The following is a 23268-nucleotide window of genomic DNA, read 5'->3' on the forward strand; positions in this document are numbered from 1 at the left end:
ATGGGATTTGATTTTACTCTGATTGCGCCCCTCCTACTGTCTCATTGTGGCTTCTCCTTTGTCTTTGGATGTGGGGTATCTTTTTTGGTGAGTTCCAGTGTCTTCCTGTCAATGATTGTCCAGCAGCTAGTTGTGATTCTGGTGTTCTCACGAGAGGGAGTGAGAGCACGTCCTTCTACTCCGCCATCTTGGTTCCTCTCCCCTCACCTTCATTTTTGAAAGATATTTTGCTAGGTATAGAATTCTAGGTTCTAGTTATAGAATTCTATAGAATTTATTTTAGTACTTTAAAGCTGCTGCTCCACTGTCTTCTTGCTTGCACTGTTTCCAACAAGAAATTTAATATCATCCTTATGACATGAAAAAAAAAACATGGCCTTTTTTTCCTTATCAACACATACATATTCTTCTGACTTCCTAAATGACTGAATATTATTTCATTGGTTACATTATAATTTGTTAACTATTCACTTAATTTAGATCGTTTCTAGTCATTTTATTATAATAAACAATGCTGTAATGAACATCTTTATAAAATATATTTACATATTTAAGCAAATACAGCCATAGAATAAATCCCTTTAAACAGAATTGCAGATTCAAAAGAATTGTGATTTAAAATTCTGATGAATGTAAATAAACTGCCCTAAAAAAAGACTGAAAAAACTTTTACCAAAAACATATGAGATTGTTTACTTTTTCCACATTCTTGCCACTGGGAATTCTCAAATGTTTATTGGTATTCTCTTAGGTGAAAATTGTACTTGTTAATTTGCATTTCTTTAAGTATGAGTGAGATGTTAATCTTTTCAGGTATTTACATTTTTTTTTTTCTGTGAACTCCTATTTTTCTTTATCCTTACTCTTTTGTAAGAGCTCTCTGCATATAATTAAAATTCTGCATATAATTAACCCCTTGTCATGTGTTATTAATATTTCTTCTGTGTTTGATGATTGTTTTTTTTTTTAGGATATCTTTCCATACAATTTTTAAAAAATGTATATAGTCAGTTTTATCATTCTTTTCCCTCCTGGCTTCTGGTCTTGAATTGTTCTTTACAAAGGGTTTTTCCAAGATTATAAAAAGATTCACTTGTCTTTTCTCCTAGAACTTTTCTTTTCCTTTAACTCTGGCCAGACTGGAATTAAATTTGGTATAAGGAATGTTATAGGGATCCAACTGTTTGTGTTTTTCACTATTTATTATTTACTCCTTCTTTCTGCCATCGAGATGCCATATTTATCACAGACCTACCCCCATATTCCCATTGTATCTGGCTTCTACATCTAAACCCTTTATTCTGTTTCACTGATTTATCTGTCTATTCCTGTGCCAATACCAACTTATTTTAACTTCTATTGTTTTCTAATTGCTTTCACATTATGTAGAGCAGGTTCCTGCCTCTCTACTCTCCCTTTGTTTTATTTTTCAGAATTTTGTTAGTCTTTTATATTTAGTTTTCCAGCTGAAATTTTGTATCATTCTCATAGCTAACCTCCAGCCTTATAAAGCAAAACAAAACAGAACAATTAACAAATACACAAAAATCTGTTTTTGATTGAGCTCTCATGCATTTACAGAATAATTTAGGGAGAAGTAAGTTTCTTACAATGCTGAATCTTTATGGTCAAGAATAAGGCTCTTCTTTCCATTTATTCAAGCCTTTTTTATGTCCCTCAGCATAATTTTTACACTTTCTTCTTACAGGTATGGCAATTTCTTATTAGGTATATAAGCAGGTATTTTCTCTCTTTTGTAACTATTATAAATGGGATCTTCTCTTATATTTTGTAACTGGGTAATACTTATGTATATGAAAGGTATTTACTTTTGTCTTCTTTTGGTTTATTGAATTTTTTAAACTTTTTAGCTGGAAATAATTTCCGTTTTGTAAAAATAAAACAAAGGATTCCCCCATTGTTAACATTTTGCCGCCACTTAAATCATTCTATCTGCCTCTTTATATATACATACACATGCACACAGACACATATACACATAATGAATAACTTGCATACACCATGCCTCTTTACTTAGTAATACTTAAGAGCATATTCTCTAAAGGCAAGGACACTATCTTACATAACCAAATTATTAAATTAAGAAAATTTAACATTGATACAATATTATTCTTTAATCTACAGTCCATATTTCAATTCTGCCAACTGTCCCGCCATCTATTATTTTGTAACCAGTACTCCTGGGTTCTTATTATTTCTGATAGTTTTTTAGTTCATTCTTTGGGGTTTTATATATAAGAACAAAGAAATAACATCTAAATATATAATAATTTCCTCTATTTATTCTTCTGGTTATAATTTCCCAAAGCCTATGCTAGGTTAGTCACACCACAAATAGGTCAGATATCTAAATTTGAAAAGGGTTCTGAAACTATTCTCTTAAAAGTAAAAGTACAGGAAATATAGCAGTCTATGAGGCAGAAGTTCAGGATCCTAGTTATACTACTAATGAGCTGTGCAGTGCTGGGGAAAATCCTTAACCTCTCTGAACTTCCTCATCAGTAGAACGAGAAAGTTGAGACATATAATCTCTAAATCCTTTTTTAGTACCAGGATTCTATATTTTTGTAAGTTACTTATTAAAGAAATAAAGAAATAAAATAGGCCTCACCATTTTTCCTTGCAAGTTTTCTGTTTTTCCTGATCTGTTCTCCACTCTCGAGTCTGGATGAATGCACAGTCTTCCCTTTACCTTCAATCCTTAAAGCAGGATTCTGCATTCTTGAAAAATAAATGTGCTTTTAAAATTACTATCATGTTCTCCACAACCGTTCAAAAAGAATCATACCGAATTTTTGACTAATTTTTTTTAAAACTCAAAGATATTTTACTGAGCTGTTGTCAAGCAGGATAGCAGTTTTAAACATGGAGATGGCTCCTGAGTAAACTGCAGATAATTCTGTGACAGACATGCCAGTCATTATGGTTTGTCTTTGTGCCACCTATGGGTTCTCTCCTTTAGGGATAGTCACCTATAAGTGAGTATTCTGAGGCTCCTGTCCCTCACTCCCCATGCTGGCATGCCACTATCCACTCTATTCACAACTTCTAGGAAAAAAGAGGCAGGCAAAAAAAAGGACTTGCCCTGTGGTATGGCACTGATCAAAAACTGTAAAATACTGGCATAAAAGCATATATGGGTAGGTTTATTTTGGTTCTCTCTATTCTGAGAGCCCCAAAATAAACCTACCCATATATCGTCAATTAATCTATGACAAAGGAGCCAAGAATATACAATGCGGAAAGGACAGTCTCTTCAGTAAATGGTGTGGGGAAAACTGGACAGCCAAATGCAAGAGAATAAAGCTGGATCACAATCTTTTTTTTTTTTTGCGGTACGTGGGCCTCTCACTGTTGTGGCCTGTCCTGTTGCGGAGCACAGGCTCCGGATGCACAGGCTCAGCGGCCATGGCTCACTGGCCCAGCCGCTCCGTGCGGCATGTGGGATCTTCCCGGACCGGGGCACGAACCGGTGTCCCCTGCATTGGCAGGCGGACTCTCAACCACTGCACCACCAGGGAAGCCCCTGGATCACAATCTTACACCATATACAAAAATCAACTCAAAATGGATTGAAGACTTGAAAGTAAGACTTGAAACCACAGAACTCCTAGGAAAAACCATAAGTAAGCACCTTGACATCAGTCTTGGCAATGATTTTTTGGATTTGACACCAAAAGCAAAAATAAAGAAATGAGACTACATCAACCTAAAAAGTTTCAGTACAGCAAATGAAACTATCAACAAAATGAAAAGACAACCTACCAAATGGGAGAAAATATTTGCACATCATATACTTGAAAAGGGATTAATATCCAAAACATATAAAGAACTCATACAACTCAATAGCAAAGAGAAAAGCAATCCGATTAAAAAACGTGAGAGGAACTAAAAAGACATTTCCAAAGAAGGCACTCAAATGGCCAGCAGGTACATGAAAAGGTGCTTAGCATCACTGATCATCAAGGAAATGTAAATCAAAACCACAATGAGATATCATCCCACACCAGTCAGAATGGCCATCATCAAAAAGTCTACAAATAATAAATGCTGGAGAGGCTGTGGAGAAAAGGGAACCCTCTTGCACTGCTGGTGGGAATGTAAATTGGTGCAACCATGACGGAAAACAGTATGGAGATTCCTCAAAAATTAAAAAGAGAACTACCATATGATCCAGCAATTCCACTCCTGGGTATTTATCCAAAGGAAACAAAATCACTATCTCAAAATAATATCTGCAGTCCCATTTGTACTGTGGCTTTACTTACAATAGTCAAGACATGGAAGCAACCTAAATATCCATCTATGGATGAATAAATAAAGAAAATGTGATACACACACACACACACACACACACACACACACACAATGGAATGGTATTCAGCCACAGGAAAGAAAAAATCCTGCCATTTGCTAGAACATGAATGGGCCTTGAGAGCATTATGCTAAGTGAAATAAGTCAGAGAAAGACAAATACTGTATGATCTCACTTACATGTGGAATCTAAAACAAAAAAACAAAAAATCAAAAAAACAAAAACCCTAAACTAATAGATACAGAGAACAGACTAGTTCTGGAGGTAGGAGACGGTGTGGGTGGGTGAAATGGGTGAAGGTGGTCAAAAGGTACAAACTTCCAGTTATAAGATAAATAAGTCCAGGGGATGTAATAATGTACAGTATGGTGACTATAGTTAATAATACTGTATTGTACATTTGAGAAGTTGCTAAGAGAGTAGACCTTAAAAGTTCTCATCACAAGAAAAAAAATTTGTAACTATGTGTGGTGAGAGATGTTAAAGAAAGAAAATTAGCATTAAGCTAAAATACAACAATTTCCCATTATTTTGTCTTAAAAAAAGAAAGTAAAAGAGTTTTCTGGGGTTTTTTTAAGTTGCAAAATTAATAAAATAACAAAACTGAAAAATAAAGTTCTTTACTTAGAGGTACACTGACTCTAATGTCCCAAACACAGAATTATGTATTAGGTTGGTAGCATACCTGAAATTCTCAGTTGAAGAGTTATTATTTGTTTGATCCTCACAGCCAAGTATTTTGGGTAAAATCTTTTCTGGCATCTTATATATGTCAGCTGTGGGCTTTGCATCTCTGCCTACTTTCAGTCTGGATGATCTCCTTAACACACATGGAGTGTCCTGGTCAGAGCTATTTTCCACTGGCTTTGAATTTCCCTTATTATTTAGTGGATCACAAGAGGTGACATTTTGATGAACCAAAGTTTGCAATCCAAATGGATTTGGGTCTTCTAGACTCTGTAATAAGATGTAAATACATACACAAATAATTACAACAATGCAAAAAAATAAAATAAAATTAGAAGAAATTAAGTTTTATCTTGTCCTTTGATTACACAAAAATACCTTATAAGATGGAAATACAAAAACCCATAGACATATGTGAACATAATGTAAATTTTATCATAGTTAATGTAACAAATGACAATGCAGATTTTTTTTTTTTTCAGTATGCGGGCCCCCCCACCGCTGCGGCCCCTCCCGTCGCGGAGTGCAGGCTCTGGATGCGAAGGCCCAGCGGCCATGGCCCACGGGGCCAGCCGCTCCGCGGCATGCGGGATCCTCCCAGACGGGGGCACGAACCCGCGTCCCCTGCATCGGCAGGCGGACTCCCAACCACTTCGCCACCAGGGAAGCCCCGACAATGCAGATTTAAAAGCCTAAGACAAGAAAAGCATAAGTAAATATTATTTTTAGCAATATTCATCCTTAAAACTCAAGGATAAACCTAAGGTCACTCTGGGTGCTTTAATTTCATAGGAAATGGGTAGCACGAAATGATGAGAGACACATAAAAAGAGTAGTACTGTCACGCCAGGCCAGATCAGTGTTCTATTCAGCCTAGTATTTTGTTATTTGATAGCAACAGTAAGTGATATTTGTGGGATGAGATACTATATAACTTCCATTATATTGATTTTAAAAGGTTAGCAGTATATCATGAACGGCTCTAACTTCCCCTTAAAGTTAAATCCATTATAGATTTAACTTTTGTGGGGATACATATTTTTATACATATCACGTAAACCTTTCTTGAGCTTATTTATATATCCAGCTTGCAAAGCTTCTCAAGATAACAAGTTTCATATTTTATTTAAAATATTTATTTATTTGGCTGCACCGGGTCTTAGTTGCAGCACACGGGGTCTTTGTTGCCACATGTGGGATCTTCGTTGCGGCATATGGGATCTTTAGTTGTGGCATGCAGGATCTAGTTCCCTGACCAGGGATCGAACCCGGGCCGCTTCCATTGGGAGCGCAGAGTCTTAACAACTGGACCACCAGGGAAGTCCCACAAGTTTCATATTTTTATTATAGCTAAGTAAAAGAGTATTTACTTTGATTTGTTCTAAATCAATCTCTTTTCTACTTCTAAGTAGACTTTTTTTTGAAGACCTCCTAAGTTCATGCTCACTCTATCAATACCAGTCATAATTTCCTACACTTTACTCATATTACCTCTTTTTAGATTAGAATCCTGGAATGTTTAACTTAATCTTCATGCCCTATCCCCATGATTAGTTTCTCTTTTTCTGGATTTTTTAAACATATCATTATATCTGTTTTGAAATTTTTTGACCAGAATTGCATGCAGTATTATTCCAGATGTGTATGTTATAACCTGAGCTTAGTATAATGTTATTTAAATCTTCCAAGAAATGTTCACAGGAGCATTTTGGTAATAGCCAGAAGGAGGATAGAAAAGAAAAGAAAAAAAAATCCAAATGACCATCATTAGTGAATTGGTTAAATAAATTATATTATTATACACACACACACACACACACACACACACCCATAGAGTGGAATACCATTCAACAAGTAGAAAGATTTAAGTAGTGCTACTTTTGTTGACACAGAAAGATAACCACGATGTATTATTAAATTTTAAAAACAAATTGCAAAGCATTATGTATAATATAATCCCATTTATATAAAATAAACTTACATAGAATTATGCATAGAAAAAAATGGAGACATGCAGCAAACTGTTAACAATGATTATCTCTGGAAAGTGGAATTGTGGGAGACTTCCTCTTACTGTAATGTTTGATTTTTTTTTTTATAATGAGGATGTGTTACTATTATAATCAGGAAAAAATAAAGATTATTTTTAAAAAGAAAAAAATTGTCAACATGAAAAAGGGACTTGGCAAGTGACAGGCCACTCCAGGGTCTCCAAGCATAATAGTCCAGGAATTCTACACCCAAGAACTGTGTCACCTGACAGTATCCTCAGACACAGTATGCCAAGTTGTACTGAAGCCAGGCATAATTTTCTCCCTCTCCTGGCAGTCCAATTGCATATATTTTACTTCCAACTAGAAACTGATGTGGGTATCTTATCTCTACTCTGCACCTAGGCAGACATAGTGATTTTCTGAGCTAATCGGGAAAATTCTGGTAACAATTTTTTTCCTTCTTCTATATAAGCAATGTAATGATGATATATCTTCTCAGGTTTTCAGAGGAGAAACTTATCTATTTTAACTTTTAACCCCTTGAAAACTCTACCCCGGGAACCTCAATAAAGGTAACTATATGCTTCAAAGTCAAAAAGTATCTTCTGAGTGCTGGTATTTGGGTAGAAGGTTTGAATTTAAAAGAAAGTATATGGGCAATGAAGACTTGTTAAAGGTCACTATAAAAGGCAAAATCATAGACTCATACTTGCACTTACTTGCTGCACTGAAAGATGCTTGTCCTGTAGCTCACCTAACTTGGAATCTTGTTCAACTGGTTGAGTAGAACAAAGAGTCTCAAAATTCACCTCTGCTATTTGTGTACAATCTTCATCAGTCTGAGACATACTGGGCTCCACTCCTAAACATTCATTTCCAGCACTGAGACTGGTATCTCCCTCTTTTCTGTGACAGATGGGTTCCACCTTGGCTTCTGACAACGTGTTTAAGGCTGCTAACGACTCAGCTGGCAATGCATCATCCTTTGAGTTTTCTAGTAAATCTTTGTGACATGTCAAAGGTATTGATATGGAACTCGAAGAATTGCTCAATGGGTTCATCAACTCTTTACATTGAAAATCACTCATTATTCTAATCGGTCTTTCCTCCTGGGTGATTTCTGGTGATGTCAGTAACTTTTCTAAGGTAGACACAAAAGTTTCATGAGAGCTTTCTTCATCTTTGGTTTCTTCAGAAGTCATGGTCAATGTGACGTCCTTGCTAGGCTCCTTCTCTGGCTCTATTAACAAGTTCTCCTTTACAGCAAATGTACCAAGTTCTTTAATAGTAGTACTTGAGAGAAGGCTTATTTCAGGAGAGTCTCTGTCTCTACTTAGTTCCTGTATATTCCAAATAGAATTTACATCATTATTACATATACAAAAAAGTGTTTAAAATGAAAATGTTATAGTTTTCTAGTTCATCATGTTGCTAAGTTACCACCAAAAGCTTTATCAACTTTCCTCCCTTCCATAAATAAAAATACTCTTTATTGGGGCTTCCCTGGTGGCACGGTGGTTGAGGGTCCGCCTGCCGATGCAGGGGACGCGGGTTCGTGCCCCGGTCCGGGAGGATCCCACGTGCCGCGGAGCGGCTGGGCCTGTGGGCCGTGGCCGCTGGGCCTGCGTGTCCGGAGCCTGTGCTCCGCAACGCGAGAGGCCACAGCAGTGAGAGGCCCGCGTACCACACACACACAAAAAAATACTCTTTATTACTTTCCTATACCAAATTACTAATGACTGTGAACACATGGTTAAACATTTAATAGTAGACCAAGGGTAAAATTGGCCGGGCCATAATTACAGATGGCAAATTATCTATTCAGCTAAGTTTAAATTATCTGGGCTAAGGGAAGACCAGAGATAACATGGATAGTTAAATCAACAGATAATCTAAAAACTTCACTGCAGTTAATAGTTGAAAAATTCTCCCTTGCTAAAAATCCCTATTGAATTTTATTAATTAACCAGGAACAAAATTGGTGTAGTTTCACCTTCCTTTTATTCCCCACCTCTGTAAGCATATGTAAATGTGATGTAAAAAGGCCAAAGGACAGGTGGTCAGGGAGGAGAAAAGGAGAAATGAAAACAGTTCTATGTAAATATTACAAGCTCTGGCTATAAATCAATGGTCTGACTTATGGTTGTTTTAAACAAAAAACACAAAACTGCAAAACACAAAATGACTATTATCTTCAAAGACATCACCTTAATAGGTTACACCTGTTCTCACAGTATTTCCAATGATCAAAATATTATTAGACTTCCTCTTTTGAAAGCGCTTTCAAAATTGTTTATAAGCCATTCAAGAAAATCAGTCTCAATAACTTAAAAGCATTAAACTTTCTTTCAACATTGAAAACTGTTAATTTGCTTGACCTTAAATATCAGAATGGGTTTCAGTGACTTCTGCCTGTTTCTAAAAATCAAATCCACCTTCACTGACACATCACTCTTCCAGAATGCACTGTAACTTGTAAGCCCTCTAATACTATGATTTGATTTGAGTATGGGAAGTGAAAACCATTTTATTCTCCCTCTCTTCCTTTTCTACCTGCCACCATTTATATTCTCTGTACATAGCATCCAGAGCTTAATAAGATATATTTATTAGCAATGCAAACTATAATTTGCTCAGAAAGATAAAAGAAATTTAGAAGGAATTGAAGAACTGGATCCTATCCATTCTTGAAGTCATGTTCAAGATCTCCCTCTTATCTGAAGTCCTTATATCTACTAAATTCAAGGCCTTAGATCTAATAAAGTATATATGTGTGTGTATATATATATATATATATATATATATATAGAACTCTGTCCTAAAGGAAATTAATTCCTAAATTAAGATTGAAGGCATTAATACATAAGACATTAAATAAACTATAAATCGTGCTTCGCTGCTGGCGCAGTGGTTGAGAGTCCGCCTGCTGATGCAGCAGACGCAGGTTCGTGCCCCGGTCTGGGAAGATCTCACATGCCGCTGAGCCTGTGTGTCTGGAGCCTGTGCTCCGCAACAGGAGAGGCCACAACAGTGAGAGGCCCGCGTACCACACACACAAAAAAATAATAAAATAAATAAATAAATAAACAAACTATAAATAATGTCAAAAACACTGCATGAACTCAAATGAATGGCATAAACCATAGCCCTAGTGTAACAAGAATAAGTTTTCTGGGGGGAAAGAAAGGGAGGCAGTGAAGGGTTTTCAAGATTGCCTGAAAAATGCTCGGTTAAACAAAGTTAAACAGATTTATTTACTACAAGACTTTTCAAAACGTGCACTATAAATCTCTGAGGAGACTTTAGGATACAGTGTTCTCTAAACTTCTTTGTTCAAAAAAATCCTTTATTCTCAAAGATCTATTAATGTCACAGGAGGCAAGTGATAGGGAAATACTGATACAGTGAATAAGCAATGTTAAAGAGGGAGCAATTACTTTGGTCAAGATCACCACAGTCATCTGAGACAGATCCAAAGAGGAGAAGGAACTTAAGCCAGAAATTAATGATTTGTGAAGGCGTAAAAGTAGGAAAAACACGTATTTCTTAAGCACCAACTAGGTACCAAACACCGTGAGCCATCACTGCTCTCAGTCCTCACTATAATCCTATAAAATGAGTATCACTTTCTGTATATTACACATGTAAATGACACACTTGCCCTTGGAACACAACCTATGTGGTTCCAAATTTTATGCTCTTTCCCTTGCTTTCTGACTCCTGACTTAAACAAAGGCATGGAGGTGGGAATGTGTAAGGTATACCTGAGATGAAGTAAGCTACAGGTGTATGACAGGGTTGGCCTGGGGAGGTCCTTGATTGTTGGAGTCTGTTATGGGCAGAGCCAATCTTATAGTCCTCTGATTTCCCATAGCACCAAGCAGAAAGCAAAGCCAAAACAAGCCCTCAGGTACATGGTTACTGATTAGTAACTGGAAGATGGGAAAGCAGTATCCAGCAGGAAATATTAAAGGAACAAGGGTAATAGACAAAGCAACAGAAGGCATTTTTGCTATTACATCTCAGCAACTACTTTGATATTAAATTATATGCTTCTCCTCTAGATAAAGAATAAAAGACTTATAATGCTAGATAAGAAACACAGATCAAGAAAATTCTATTTCATTAGAGATAAGGAAGAATAAATACTGAAATGGGTCTCCACTACAGATATAAGAAAAGTGTCCTCGTGCTTTCTGTCTGACTGTGGCAGCCCAGACTGAATGCAGGAATGCAGGGAAAAATTTTTTGCAACTCGCAAAAAAACCTGTGAACAGTGAAAGCCTGCTTTATTCAAAAGACAGATATACAAGAGTTTACGAGAAAAGTACTGGAAAATTATTCCCCTTAAAAAAAAACAAAAACACTGAAATGGGTTGTTACACAATTCTATCTATTGAAATGGTTTAGTCATATTCCTGCCTAGGGGAAAACTTAAATGAACTTGATACTTTAAGCAACATAATGTTTTTAAAAAAATCTAAACCCAAGATTTGAATAGCTAATTTCTATTATACAGACCAACCTTTTCTGGGTGTGTTAACACTTTAGGATCTTCAGCCTCAGGTCCTAGAAGATAACATTATATGTTTTCATTCCAGTTTTATTAAAGCATTAAAACATATTGTCTCACTCAGCATTTCTTAATCATATAACTTGAAATGACTCCCTCATTCATGTGATATATCAAATATTTAATAAATATTATACCAATTTATTGATATAAAAGTATGTTGGCAATAAAATTATGAAATTCTTCCATTCCTTAAAAAAATATTTCACATGAAGCCAGGTAATATTATAATTGTTTGGAATTAGTTTAGTTAAAAACCAACCTCTCTACTTTGGCTGAGTTATCCTAAGTATTCGCAACTACATGGAAAAATCATATCTACTTTCTCTGTGTCATTATCATCTCCATTATAGGTAACAGAATTTAAATGAATTCATGCTGTTGAGTTAGGCATAAAAAGGAACATTCATGTAGCGGCCAAAAGGAATCAGGAGATGTCCTAAAGGTACATGAATCAACAAGTCTCTATTTCTTAAAGTTATTAAAAATTTTTAAACATTCTACGATAGTTGCTTTTTTTTCCTGTATTGAGACTACCTTTTGAACACTACTAACATTTTTTGAGTATCATTATGAACTCATGATTTTTTTTTTCACAAACTTATTTCCATGAACCAAAATCATGTTAGTTTTTTTCCCCAGCTAATTTGTCACAGGTTGGCCAGTGGGAGCACAATTGACCTAGCTCTTTACCCTTTTAGCACTGCCCCCTGACATCCTTGAAAGCATTTTTGTTTTCCAACAATGGTAAGATTTTCAGATCCATCCTAATATCTTCAAGTTCCAAGACAGATCAGCTATCCTTTTAGGATCCCTGGTTTGCTTGGCATTTGTACACCCATAGCACCCATACACCTGGCACTTAGCAGGCTCAATAAATATTTGTTAAAATAATGAATAAATAATATTACAGACCAAAATCCAGGCACTAGGAGTGCATGCAAGAGTTGGTGATGGCGTTAAGTGGTACTGCTATTGTTGTAGTAGCAACAGATCAGAAGACAGAGATTTTAAAACTTAGCTTTTCAACTTCAAGTATCACGTCCTTGTGCCTTTTCTTATAATACAAAGTTTCAATGACCACTAAGAATATTTACTACACTGTCATACAACATACATAGGTGGCACTTCAGAGTGAAAGACAGCTACCCTCTAATACAGCTGAAATCAAGTAAATGGCCTGCCTAACTGCCAGTCAAGAAAGACATGACATACATATTAAGAATGCTATGAATAGAGAAAACAAACATTGTTTTCAAATTTGAGCCCCCAAATTACAAGTCAAAAAAGTAGATGTGGAGGAGTAGGTACTGACTGCACCTGAGCTCTTTGCATATGGGCAACTTTAAGCAGCACGATTCCACGGTCAACAGCAACACTGATTTCATATGTAAAAATGTATGGAAGCAATGTATAGTAGACCAGCCTAGTTGTAAATAAATCCATATCTAATTAAGCCTTCTATTTTTAGGCAAAGACAAATTCACTTTATATGACTCTACTCATCAAAGTGTACCTTGAATACTCTGGTGGTTCAGTGAAAGTTCAGCCTGGGGAAATGACACAGTGAACGCTGGACAACTTTTTCTAATCCTAAAAAAAAAAAAAAATCAATCAATTAATTAATAAATACATATAAAGTTTCAAATGGAAAAAACCCCACTATTTCTCATTCAGATACAATTTAAACTTCTTTTTAATTTAAAGGAATTTCAAATAGCATCAACTTTTTTTACTCCAATTACTAGCAATTTGTTAACATTTAAATTTCAAATGGCTGCAAAAATGGAGAGAGCCAAAAAAATTAAGGAATGAACTTTAGGAGTGTAGACAAGCTAAACTACATTTAGGTCTGAAAGTAACTTTGGAGATGACTGTCTACCAAATAGAAAGGTGGAGTGAGAGAGAAAAATTGGTCCTAATTTATGAAGCTTGACTACTTAAATCCTCAAATACACTGAAAGTTTGTCATTATAGCTTGAGATGTAAGTGAAAGTCACTCATGAGAAAATTCTCAGACATTATTTACCTTTCTTGTATTTCACAGCAAGGGAAAAAAAGGTAGGAACTACTGAAGGGAAGAGGTTGTGAGCAAAATAAAGGTCAAGCCTAATCTACAATTTTGATCATCTACCCTGGGATAATTAAAAGTTGACTGTAAGCTGGGACGAAGTAAGAAAGTAGCGTTGGCATATATACACTACCAAATGTAAAATAGATAGCTAGTGGGAAGCAGGTGCATGGCACAGGGAGATCAGCTCGGTGCTTTGCAACCACCTAGAGGGGTGGGATAAGGAGGGTGGGAGGGAGACGCAATAGCGAGGGGATATGGGGATATATGTATATGTATAGCTGATTCACTTTGTTATACAGCAGAAAATAACACAACACTGTAAAGCAATTATACTCCAATAAAGATGTTTAAAAAAAGTTGATTGAAGAAAAGCAATCAGTTAACTATTTTTTTCTCAATCTAATTTACTATACAAATGCAATCAAGATATCTTCCTTTTAAAAAAAAAAAGCCTCTTGTTCCAGTTGTTTTAAGAACGGTTTTTATGAACCAGGCATAGCTACTTGAATCCTAAGCAAGAATAATAAATTGAACATTCTCTCCTGCCTAAAAAAATAGAAGTGATCAGTATAAGCTATCTTGAAAATGAATCTGCTCATATAGAATAATTTCTATGAGGCAAATAGAAAAGAATGCCATTTTTTCCCCTAAAACATGATTCTTTGAGTACAAGCTGACTTAAAATAAAACAAAATCGTAGTTTGAATCAACAGCAGAATTTTTTCCTTAATTATAAAAGAGAATTTAACACAGAAGTTTTGAAAATAGAGCAAACTTTCATCTAAGGTATTAAAAAATAATTATTTATATTAGGCAAGACTGCAAACAACATACATGTCCAATATTAGCGAAATGATTAAATGAATTACAGTATAGTAAGTTATACAATGAAATATTATAAGGCCATTAAAATTCATGTTTTTACAAAATATTAATGATGTGAAATAATAATTATGATAAACACTACTTAAAATTTGAAAACAGGGGTAATTCCCTGGTGGTCCAGTTAGGAGGCTGGGCTTCCACTGCAGGGGGCATGGGTTCGATCCCTGGTCAGGGAACCAAGATCCCACAAGCTGCGTGGTGTGGCCGAAAAAAGAAAGAAAGAAAGAAAGAAAAAAAACAGGAAACAAAAGTATCTGCAGAATAATCCCAATTTTGTAGAAAATATGAACAAAACAAAAATATATAGAAAGCCTAAAATAAAATGTACCAAAATGTTAACAATGGTTCTCTCCAGGCTGTGAGACCATGGATGCTGCATTAGTCTTTCTTAGTCTTTTCTCTTTTTCCATTTCTGTAGATGAACTTATATTGCTGATATATTCAGTAAAAGGATTATTTTAAAATAGTGATTCTCAAACTTTTGGTCTTTGGACTCCTTTACACTCTTAAAACTTAGTGAGGAACTCAAAAGAGCTTTTGTTCATGTGGCTTCTATTTATTTATATTTACATATTAGAAATTAAAATGGAGAAAAATGTTAAATAATCATTAATTTTTAAGTAACAGTAATAATCCAATATATTATTATATTGTTATGAAACATTTTTGCATTTTCCAAAATGAAAAAAAATTTAGTGAGAAAGTGGCACTGTTTCACATTTAAAAAAATCTCTTTAATGTATGGCTTAATGCAAGATAGCTGCCACCTGAACTGCTACAACACATTCAATCTTTTGCGGTATATATATATATATATATATATATATATTTTTTTTTTTTTTTTGCGGTATGCTGGCTTCTCACTGTTGTGGCCTCTTCCGTTGCGGACACAGGCTCTGGACGTGCAGGCTCAGCGGCCATGGCTCATGGGCCCAGCTGCTCCACAGCACGTGGGATCCTCCCGGACCGGGGCACGAACCCGTGTCCCCTACATCGGCAGGCGGACTCTCAACCACTGTGCCACCAGGGAAGCCCTGTGATATATTTTTTTATTTGAAGTATATTACAAAAATCTGCCCTTATACAGATATGCAGTTGGAAAAGGAAGGAGTACTTTAGCAGCCTTTTAGGATAATAGTGCATATTCTTTTTAGATAACATACCAAAACTCTAAAAGCAATAATTTCCTTAAAGGTTACTGGAAATGTGAAAATTGAAACAAAATCAATGAACTTTTATATTGGTCTACGCTGCACTTTGAACGGATCTTTTACTTGTCTGTGGGTGATGCTGTGACATTATGCATTGGTCTTTCAGAAAATACTGATTTGCTGAGTTATGCAGCTCTTCCCTATATTGATCTATTTCATCATAAAAATCTCAAAAGCATCACCTTTGTAAATATTTCCACTGATCTTACCAGAAAGTTCAAGAAAATGTCTGCCATATACTCCACTGTGAATAAACAGTTTGTTAGTTGTTCTTCCAAGTTAAAAAAAAAGGTGAAACTATTTTTTTTTTACTAATCTTATAACTCAAACAAGTGCACAAGTGCTCTTCTTAAGACAACTATCACACTTTACACAGAAGTGTAAAAAGATATATATTCAAGGGTAGAAATTTAATAAAACTAATAACTTTTCTGCTTCATCAAATGCACTAAGTAAAACTGGCCTTTTTTTTTTTTAAACCGCTAGTACATGGCTGTGAAAAATACGGTGACTACCAGTCCTATTTGGTGTCACTGCCCTGATGCCTACTAAGGCTCCAGCTTTTTATCCACCATTTGCTTTAGCACTGTAAGTGCAAATGTCAATACCATAAAATAGGCAAATAATGTGTTAGCATTATTATGAAAATAGTTTTGACCTCACAGATCCTCTGGGAAGAGCCTCAGGGACTCCCAGGGGGTCCACAGGCTTTACTTTGAGAACCATTGTTTATAAAAAAATTGAAAGGATAAGGTCTCTTTAAGTATAATAGTTCTATGAAAGTCTAATTTCAATAAGCTCTACAAATTCTTCCCTCATGCTATGCTATAAATTTGTTTTTTAAGTAATATTAGAGAATCAACTGATTCAGTCTTTCTCATGCAATGAAACTTATCTACAATGTTTGTAAAATAACATATATTTATGTTGCTAAAGGGACAATTATTCAAAAATATACAATAGGGCTTCCCTGGTGGCGCAGTGGTTGAGAGTCCGCCTGCCTATGCAGGGGACACGGGTTCGTGCCCCGGTCTGGGAAGATCCCACATGCCGCGGAGCGGCTGGGCCCGTGAGCCATGGCCGCTGGGCCTGCGCGTCCGGAGCCTGTGCTCCGCAACGGGAGAGGCCACAACAGCGAGAGGCCCGCGTACCACAAAAAAAAAAAAAAAAAAAAAAAAATACAATAACTCTAAAACTCTTAAGAAAAAGAACACTTATTTTATATGTATAAAATGACAAAAAATATCTATAATATAATAATGCCCAAAAACATTATACTTACTGTAACGGAGCTTCATTTTGTTCCATTTCATCTTGAGGTTGCTAGAAAGAAAGAACAGTAGTTTTTTCCAACTGAGGAATACTAAGCTAATACAACAAGCTAAAAATTTAACATTTAAGATATGTTATTCTTTCTTAGTATCTTTTTTTATTGTGGTAAAATATGTAAAACATAAAATTCACCGTTTTGACCATTTAAAGTTCTGTGGCATTATGAACATTCCCATTGATGTACAATCAACACCAACATCCATTTCCAGAAGTTTTTCATTTTCTCTACCTGAAAGTCCATACCTATTTAAACACTAACTCCCCATTTACTCCTCTCCCAACCCCTGGCATCCATGATTCTTTGTCTCTGTTTTGACTACTCTAAGTGCCTCATATAAAAGGAACCATACAATATTTGTCCTTTCGTGACTGGCTTATTTCACTTAGTAATGATGTCTTCAAGGTTCATCCTTGTTGTAGCATGTATCAGCATTTCTTTCCTTTCTCAGGCTAAATAATATTCCATTGTATGTATGTACCACATTTCATTTATCTACTCATCTATTAATGGACACCTGGGTTGCTTCCACCTTTTGGCTATTGTGAGTAATGCGTCTATGAGTGTGGATATACAAATATATTTTCGAGTCCCTGCTTTCACTTATTTTGGGTATATAACCAGAAGTGGAATTTCTGGATCATATGGTAATTATATGTTTAATTTTTTGAGGAATCACCATACCATTTTCCATAGCAGCTGTACCATTTCATTCTACATTTCCCACCAGCAATGAGCAAGAATTCCAATTTTTCCATATTCTCATCAATACTTGTTATTTTGTTTTGGTAATAGCCATCCTGATGAGTGTGAGATGGTATTTCATCATGGTTCTGATGTGCATTTCCATAATGGTTAAAGATGCTGAGTATCTTTTCATATGCTTATTAGCCATTTGTATGTCTCTTTTTTTTTTTGGCCACGCTGCAGTGGCTTGTGGGATTTTAGTTCCCCAACCAAGGATCGAACCTGGGTCCCAGCAGTGAAAGCGCCAAGTCCTAACCACTGGACCACCAGGGAATTCCCTACATCTTCTTTACTAAATGTCAATTTATGTCCTTCGCCCATTTTTTAATTAGTTGTTTGTTGTTGTTGAGTTATAAGAGTCTCCATATACTCTGTGTATCAATCCTTTATCAGATATATGATTTACAAATAATATTTTCTCCCTTTGAGTTATCTTTTCACTCTGTTGATAGTGTCCTTTGATGCACATAGGTTTTTAATTTTCACGAAATCCAGCTTATCTATTTTTTATTTTGTTGCTTATGGTTTCATAGCCAAGAAATCATTGCCAAATTGAATGTCATGATACTCTCCCCCTATGTTTTCTTCTAAGAGTTTTATAGTTTTGGCTCTTACGTTTAGTATTTTGTTTTAATTTCTTTCTGTAAAAGGATTTGTGGAACTTAGGTAAAGAGAAAGGGAGTGTTCCTTCTTTTTATTCCTAGCATTTCCTTTTTCTTAGTTCATTAATCCATAATAGTCCTGATGAGCCACTCCTGTCAGGTTCTGAGTTCTAATATTTCTCCTGAGGGCCAAAAATCATACAACCTTTGTGTTACAGTGTTAAATGCTTAATGGATTCTGCCTAATTCTCAAGTCATGCCAGAAAATCTGAAGTTGTTGTGTCCCTTTCAAAAAAGATTAAAATGTTCTGATAAAATGTTTCCATTTTAAGATTTCACAGCACACTGGCTTTCATCGCTTTAAAAGGAATTCTTACCTTAAATATCTTATTAGTATCAAAGAAGATCTTTACAAAAAGATCTCTCTTTGGGGTACCCTCTATGTTTGTTTCTATGATCAATAATAAAGCTTTCTGAAAATATGTAAAGCCATTTAGCCTGAACTTCCAAGCAGTTTTGATCACTGAAACAGCCATAATAACAAGAAAACACAAAGTAATTTGAGAACTTAAATCCTCTCCAATTAATAATGTTCATTGTGATTTATTGATAGTGCATCCTTATAGTGCTCAAGGTTATCACATTGGTTCCACGTATACATACTTCCTAAGCAGACTTTGCAAAAAGCTCAGAGGTCCAGAGTGAAGAAGGAATTTCAAAAAGTAAACCTAGGGACTTCCCTGGTGGCGCAGTGGTTAAGAGTCTGCCTGCCAATGCAGGGGACTAGGGTTCGAGCCCTGATCCGGGAAGACCCCACATGCCGCAGAGCAACTAAACCCATGCGCCCCAACTACTGAAGCCCGCGTGCCTAGAGCCCGTGCTCTGCAACAAGAGAGGCCACTGCAGTGAGAAGCCCGTGCACCGCAACAAAGAGTAGCCCCCGCTCGCCACAACTAGAGAAAACCTGCGCACAGCAACGAAGAGCCAACACAGCCACAAATAAGACAAATAAATAAGTAAATTTATAAAAAAGAAAGTAAACCTAGATATTCCCAAGGATTAATTAAACAGGGTACACTTATGTACTTACTTGGTATTTCTGAGTCTTCACAAAGCAATTCATTCAAGTATCTGTAACACTCATTTCATTCATCTTACTAAAGGACCAGTGAATTTTCCAACTGAGGGCTAATTTTTCATTTGACCCTACCCACATAAGGAAAATACAAAAGATAAGAGAGCAAGTAAGAAGAAAGTTTGCTCCTGACAGCTGATTTTTTTTTCCTCTTCCATAGGCAGAAATACCCCTCAGGAGGTAATGCCTTGGAATATAATGGGGGTTGGAGCTGTTCATTTGTTGATTAACAAAATGTAAGGATACACTTCAATCAATTCTTTCTTAAGGGGTACAAATTGCTATCTATGCTTTTGATACATGAGACATTTTTCTCCTGCCCCTACGAGGGCAATAAAGTGCAGACATTTAAAAAAAAAAATCTGTTGGGGGTGTGGTGTGAGAGGTGAAAGAAGGTTTAAATTAATTGTATCAATTTAGAGGATCTGGGAAAGGAGCAAATCTGTTTATATATCCTTAACCAAAAAACAATACTCTACTATCTGAGATCATTTTCTCCAACTGAATCATGGATTACTGGGAGAGAAATGGAAGCCTGGCCAACCTGATCAGCCTGACCAACCTTGGCTCTCCATGAGGCATGAGATGTCTCACACAAACTATCCTCACATTCCGCAGAACAGAATACACATTCCTGATATTCAGCGTTTTAGTGATCTTGATGAATTATTGATAATGTTTGCTTAAAATACCTTTCTCTCAGACTGAGGTAGCCAAATTTGGTTATCTATACAAATATTTTTTATAATTTCCAAATATCCACATGATTGTCTTTTAGAGAGTTTGATCTGGACATATGGTACCATCTCTACATTGCTTCAGTGTTAGTAATGCTAAAATGATCATTTTAAACTCCACTGAGTAGTATCTAAATACAACTTAAACACAAAGTTATTCAACCACTGAATGAGAAATATCTTTACTCTGGCTGAGTCAGGTGTCAAAGACCTGTTTTCATCCATTCCTTCCCAAAATATTCCTAAGCAATTGCAACTCTGGGCAGAGACAGCAATTCTAGGACCCTAAGAATTAAAGCAGGTCAGGATGGGTTAGTCAGGAAAAGGATATCAAAGACATTAATGATCAGCATAATAGAGTCAAGGGGTTCCCTAAGTTTTGAAAACTCACCTTGAATTTGAGTGGTACAGCTATTCATGAATCAGAGAGGTAGCTAGCAAGAGAGAATATTACCTGCCTACTGGGGCTTAAAAAGACCCTGCAGGATTCAAATTACTACATATAGAATGGATAAACAACAAGGTCCTACTATATAGCACAGGGAACTATATTCAATATCCTGTGATAAACCATAATGGAAAAGAATATGAAAAAGAATATGTGTGTGCATATGTGTATATATATATACATATATATATAACTGAATCACTTTGCTGTACAGCAGAAATTAACATTGTAAATCAACTGTACTTCAATAAAATAAATTAAAAAAGAAAAAAGACCCTGCAGTATATATATACATAATCTCTCCATGAGCTCTGGTCTTGCCAACCATGATCCTTCTTCCATTACACAGTTGTCGAACAAGCCTGTGCTTGTTTGTTTCCCTTTCAAGGTTCTCTTAAATGTTCATTTTAACTGATTTCACCACCACATATGGATAAGGGTGGAAGGTGGAAGCTGCTTAACGGAGAGGAAAAGTGAATTCAACCTGGATTCATACCTCTTAGACAGCATTTCAGTGAGTAGAAGATGGAAGAAGCAGCCTGATAGTAATAATCACAAGATTGAATTAATCATTGTTCCCCATCAAACAAGTATTTTCCTGTATTCAAAAACGATTATAGTAAGATCAATGATGCCTGCTATATTAGTCAGGGTTCTCCAGAGAAACAGAACTAACAGGATATGTTTATACATAGAAAGAGATTTATTGTAAGGAGCTGGATCATGTAACTGTGGAAACTGGCAAGTCCAGATCTACACTGTGGGCCATCAGGCTCAAGACCCAAGAAAGCTGATGGTATAGATGAAGTCCAAAGGCCGTCTGCTGGATAATTCTCTCTTGCTTAGGGAAGCTGGTTTTTTTGTTCTATATAGGCCTTCAACTGGTTGGATGAGGCCCACCCACGTTATGAAGGGCAATCTGATTTACCCAAATCCAGTGATTTAAACGTTAATATTATTCAAAAACATCCTCAAAGAAATTCCCAGAATAATGTTTGACCAACTATCTGGGCACCTGATGGCCTAGACAAGTTGACATATAAAATTAACTATCATACCTCCTAATTTTGATAGTAATGTCTCCAATTATCTCTCCATACATACTACTAAACTCTCCAAACAAAATTTTTAAAATTTCTATGTAAAGTTTAAAAACTGCTTGCCATAGCACCTATAAAGAACAAGAAAAGGTACGGCAAGACCCAATAAAAATGATGAGTATGAAATATTTTAAAAGACTGCTCCCTATGTTTTTAAAAATTAGCATAGTGGGGCTTCCCTGGTGGTGCAGTGGTTGGGAGTCTGCGTGCCGATGCAGGGGACACGGGTTCGTGCCCCAGTCTGGGAAGATCCCACATGCCGTGGAGCTGCTGGGCCCGTGAGCCATAGCCACTGAGCCTCTGCGTCCAGAGCCTGTGCTCCGCAACAGGAGAGGCCACAGCAGTGAGAGGCCCACATACTGCAAAAAAAAATTAGCATAGTGCATGTCAAACCAAAGATCCTCTATTTCTTCATAGTTTGCCCTTACTTGAAATGTTCCATCATTTTTAAAAAAATTTTTATTGCAGTACAGTTGCTTTACAATGTTGTGTTAGTTTTTGCTGTGCAGTAAACTGAATCAGTTATACATATACATATATCCACTCTTTTTTAGATTTCCGTCCCATTTAGGTCACCACAGATCATTGAGTAGCACGCCCTGTGCTAAACAGTAGGTTCTCATTAGTTGTTTATTTTATACATAGTAGTGTATATGTGTCAATCCCAATCTCATCATTTCTAAAATAGTTTGTTTTGAAGTTGAATATCAATATTATATCTGAGTTTTAAGAAAAATTTATTTAGAAATCTGTTTAGTAACTGAATTATTTAGAATTTACTTAAAATTAGGTTGAAGTTGTGAAACAATATATATTTTTTTCTTTAAATAACTCTGGGAAAGCACCTTTTCTGGTCTCTCTATTTATTTGACAAAATCAATTTTACTCATATAGTTAAATTTCTAAAGGTTTATTTTCAAAGAATAAAATAAAAAACTGTGAAAGCAGCATCTGTTAATTTAAAAACTGATATCAATTAAGATTTGCTACAGATGTTTAACACTTTGATAACATGGTCTAACTCTTACTGTACACAAAAACGGTGGGGGGGGGTGGGCAGTGGAAAGTTAAAGGAGGTATCTATTTTACTACCAATGAATTCCCACGAAGGCAAAAGAGAGGGACCAATACCAAGTGCTTCATTTATCCTTCTTATCTTAATTTTACAACAAGTCCATAACCAGCAGATGGCTGAGTTACAATCTCATGAAAAATCTTTGAAAGATACATTCATTAACTCTTCAAGTCCTCTATGACAATTGTTCCAACAGCTGATCATCAGCAATTACTTGGGAGGCTTTTGAAAAATGGACAGTCCTAGGTTCTACTCAAATACGGGTCTGAGAGTCTATATTTTTAAAAAGCTACTAATAAATGGAATATTTATAAATGGAATGGAATATTTATAA

The 23268-nt window shown here is 35.9% G+C and overlaps 1 protein-coding gene across 1 annotated transcript in view; it reads right to left on the reverse strand.

Moving 5' to 3' along the window:
• ANKRD31 (ankyrin repeat domain 31) overlaps positions 1-23268 on the reverse strand; it is a 129702-nt gene that overhangs the window by 92701 nt on the left and 13733 nt on the right. The window contains 6 exon segments of the mRNA XM_060146123.1: positions 2633-2742; positions 5022-5293; positions 7827-8357; positions 11543-11586; positions 13107-13183; positions 17043-17083. Coding sequence (XP_060002106.1) covers positions 2633-2742; positions 5022-5293; positions 7827-8357; positions 11543-11586; positions 13107-13183; positions 17043-17083 — 1075 coding nt within the window.

The sequence above is a fragment of the Lagenorhynchus albirostris genome, chromosome 3 (assembly GCF_949774975.1).
Source record: "Lagenorhynchus albirostris chromosome 3, mLagAlb1.1, whole genome shotgun sequence".
Classification (NCBI taxonomy): domain Eukaryota; kingdom Metazoa; phylum Chordata; class Mammalia; order Artiodactyla; family Delphinidae; genus Lagenorhynchus; species Lagenorhynchus albirostris.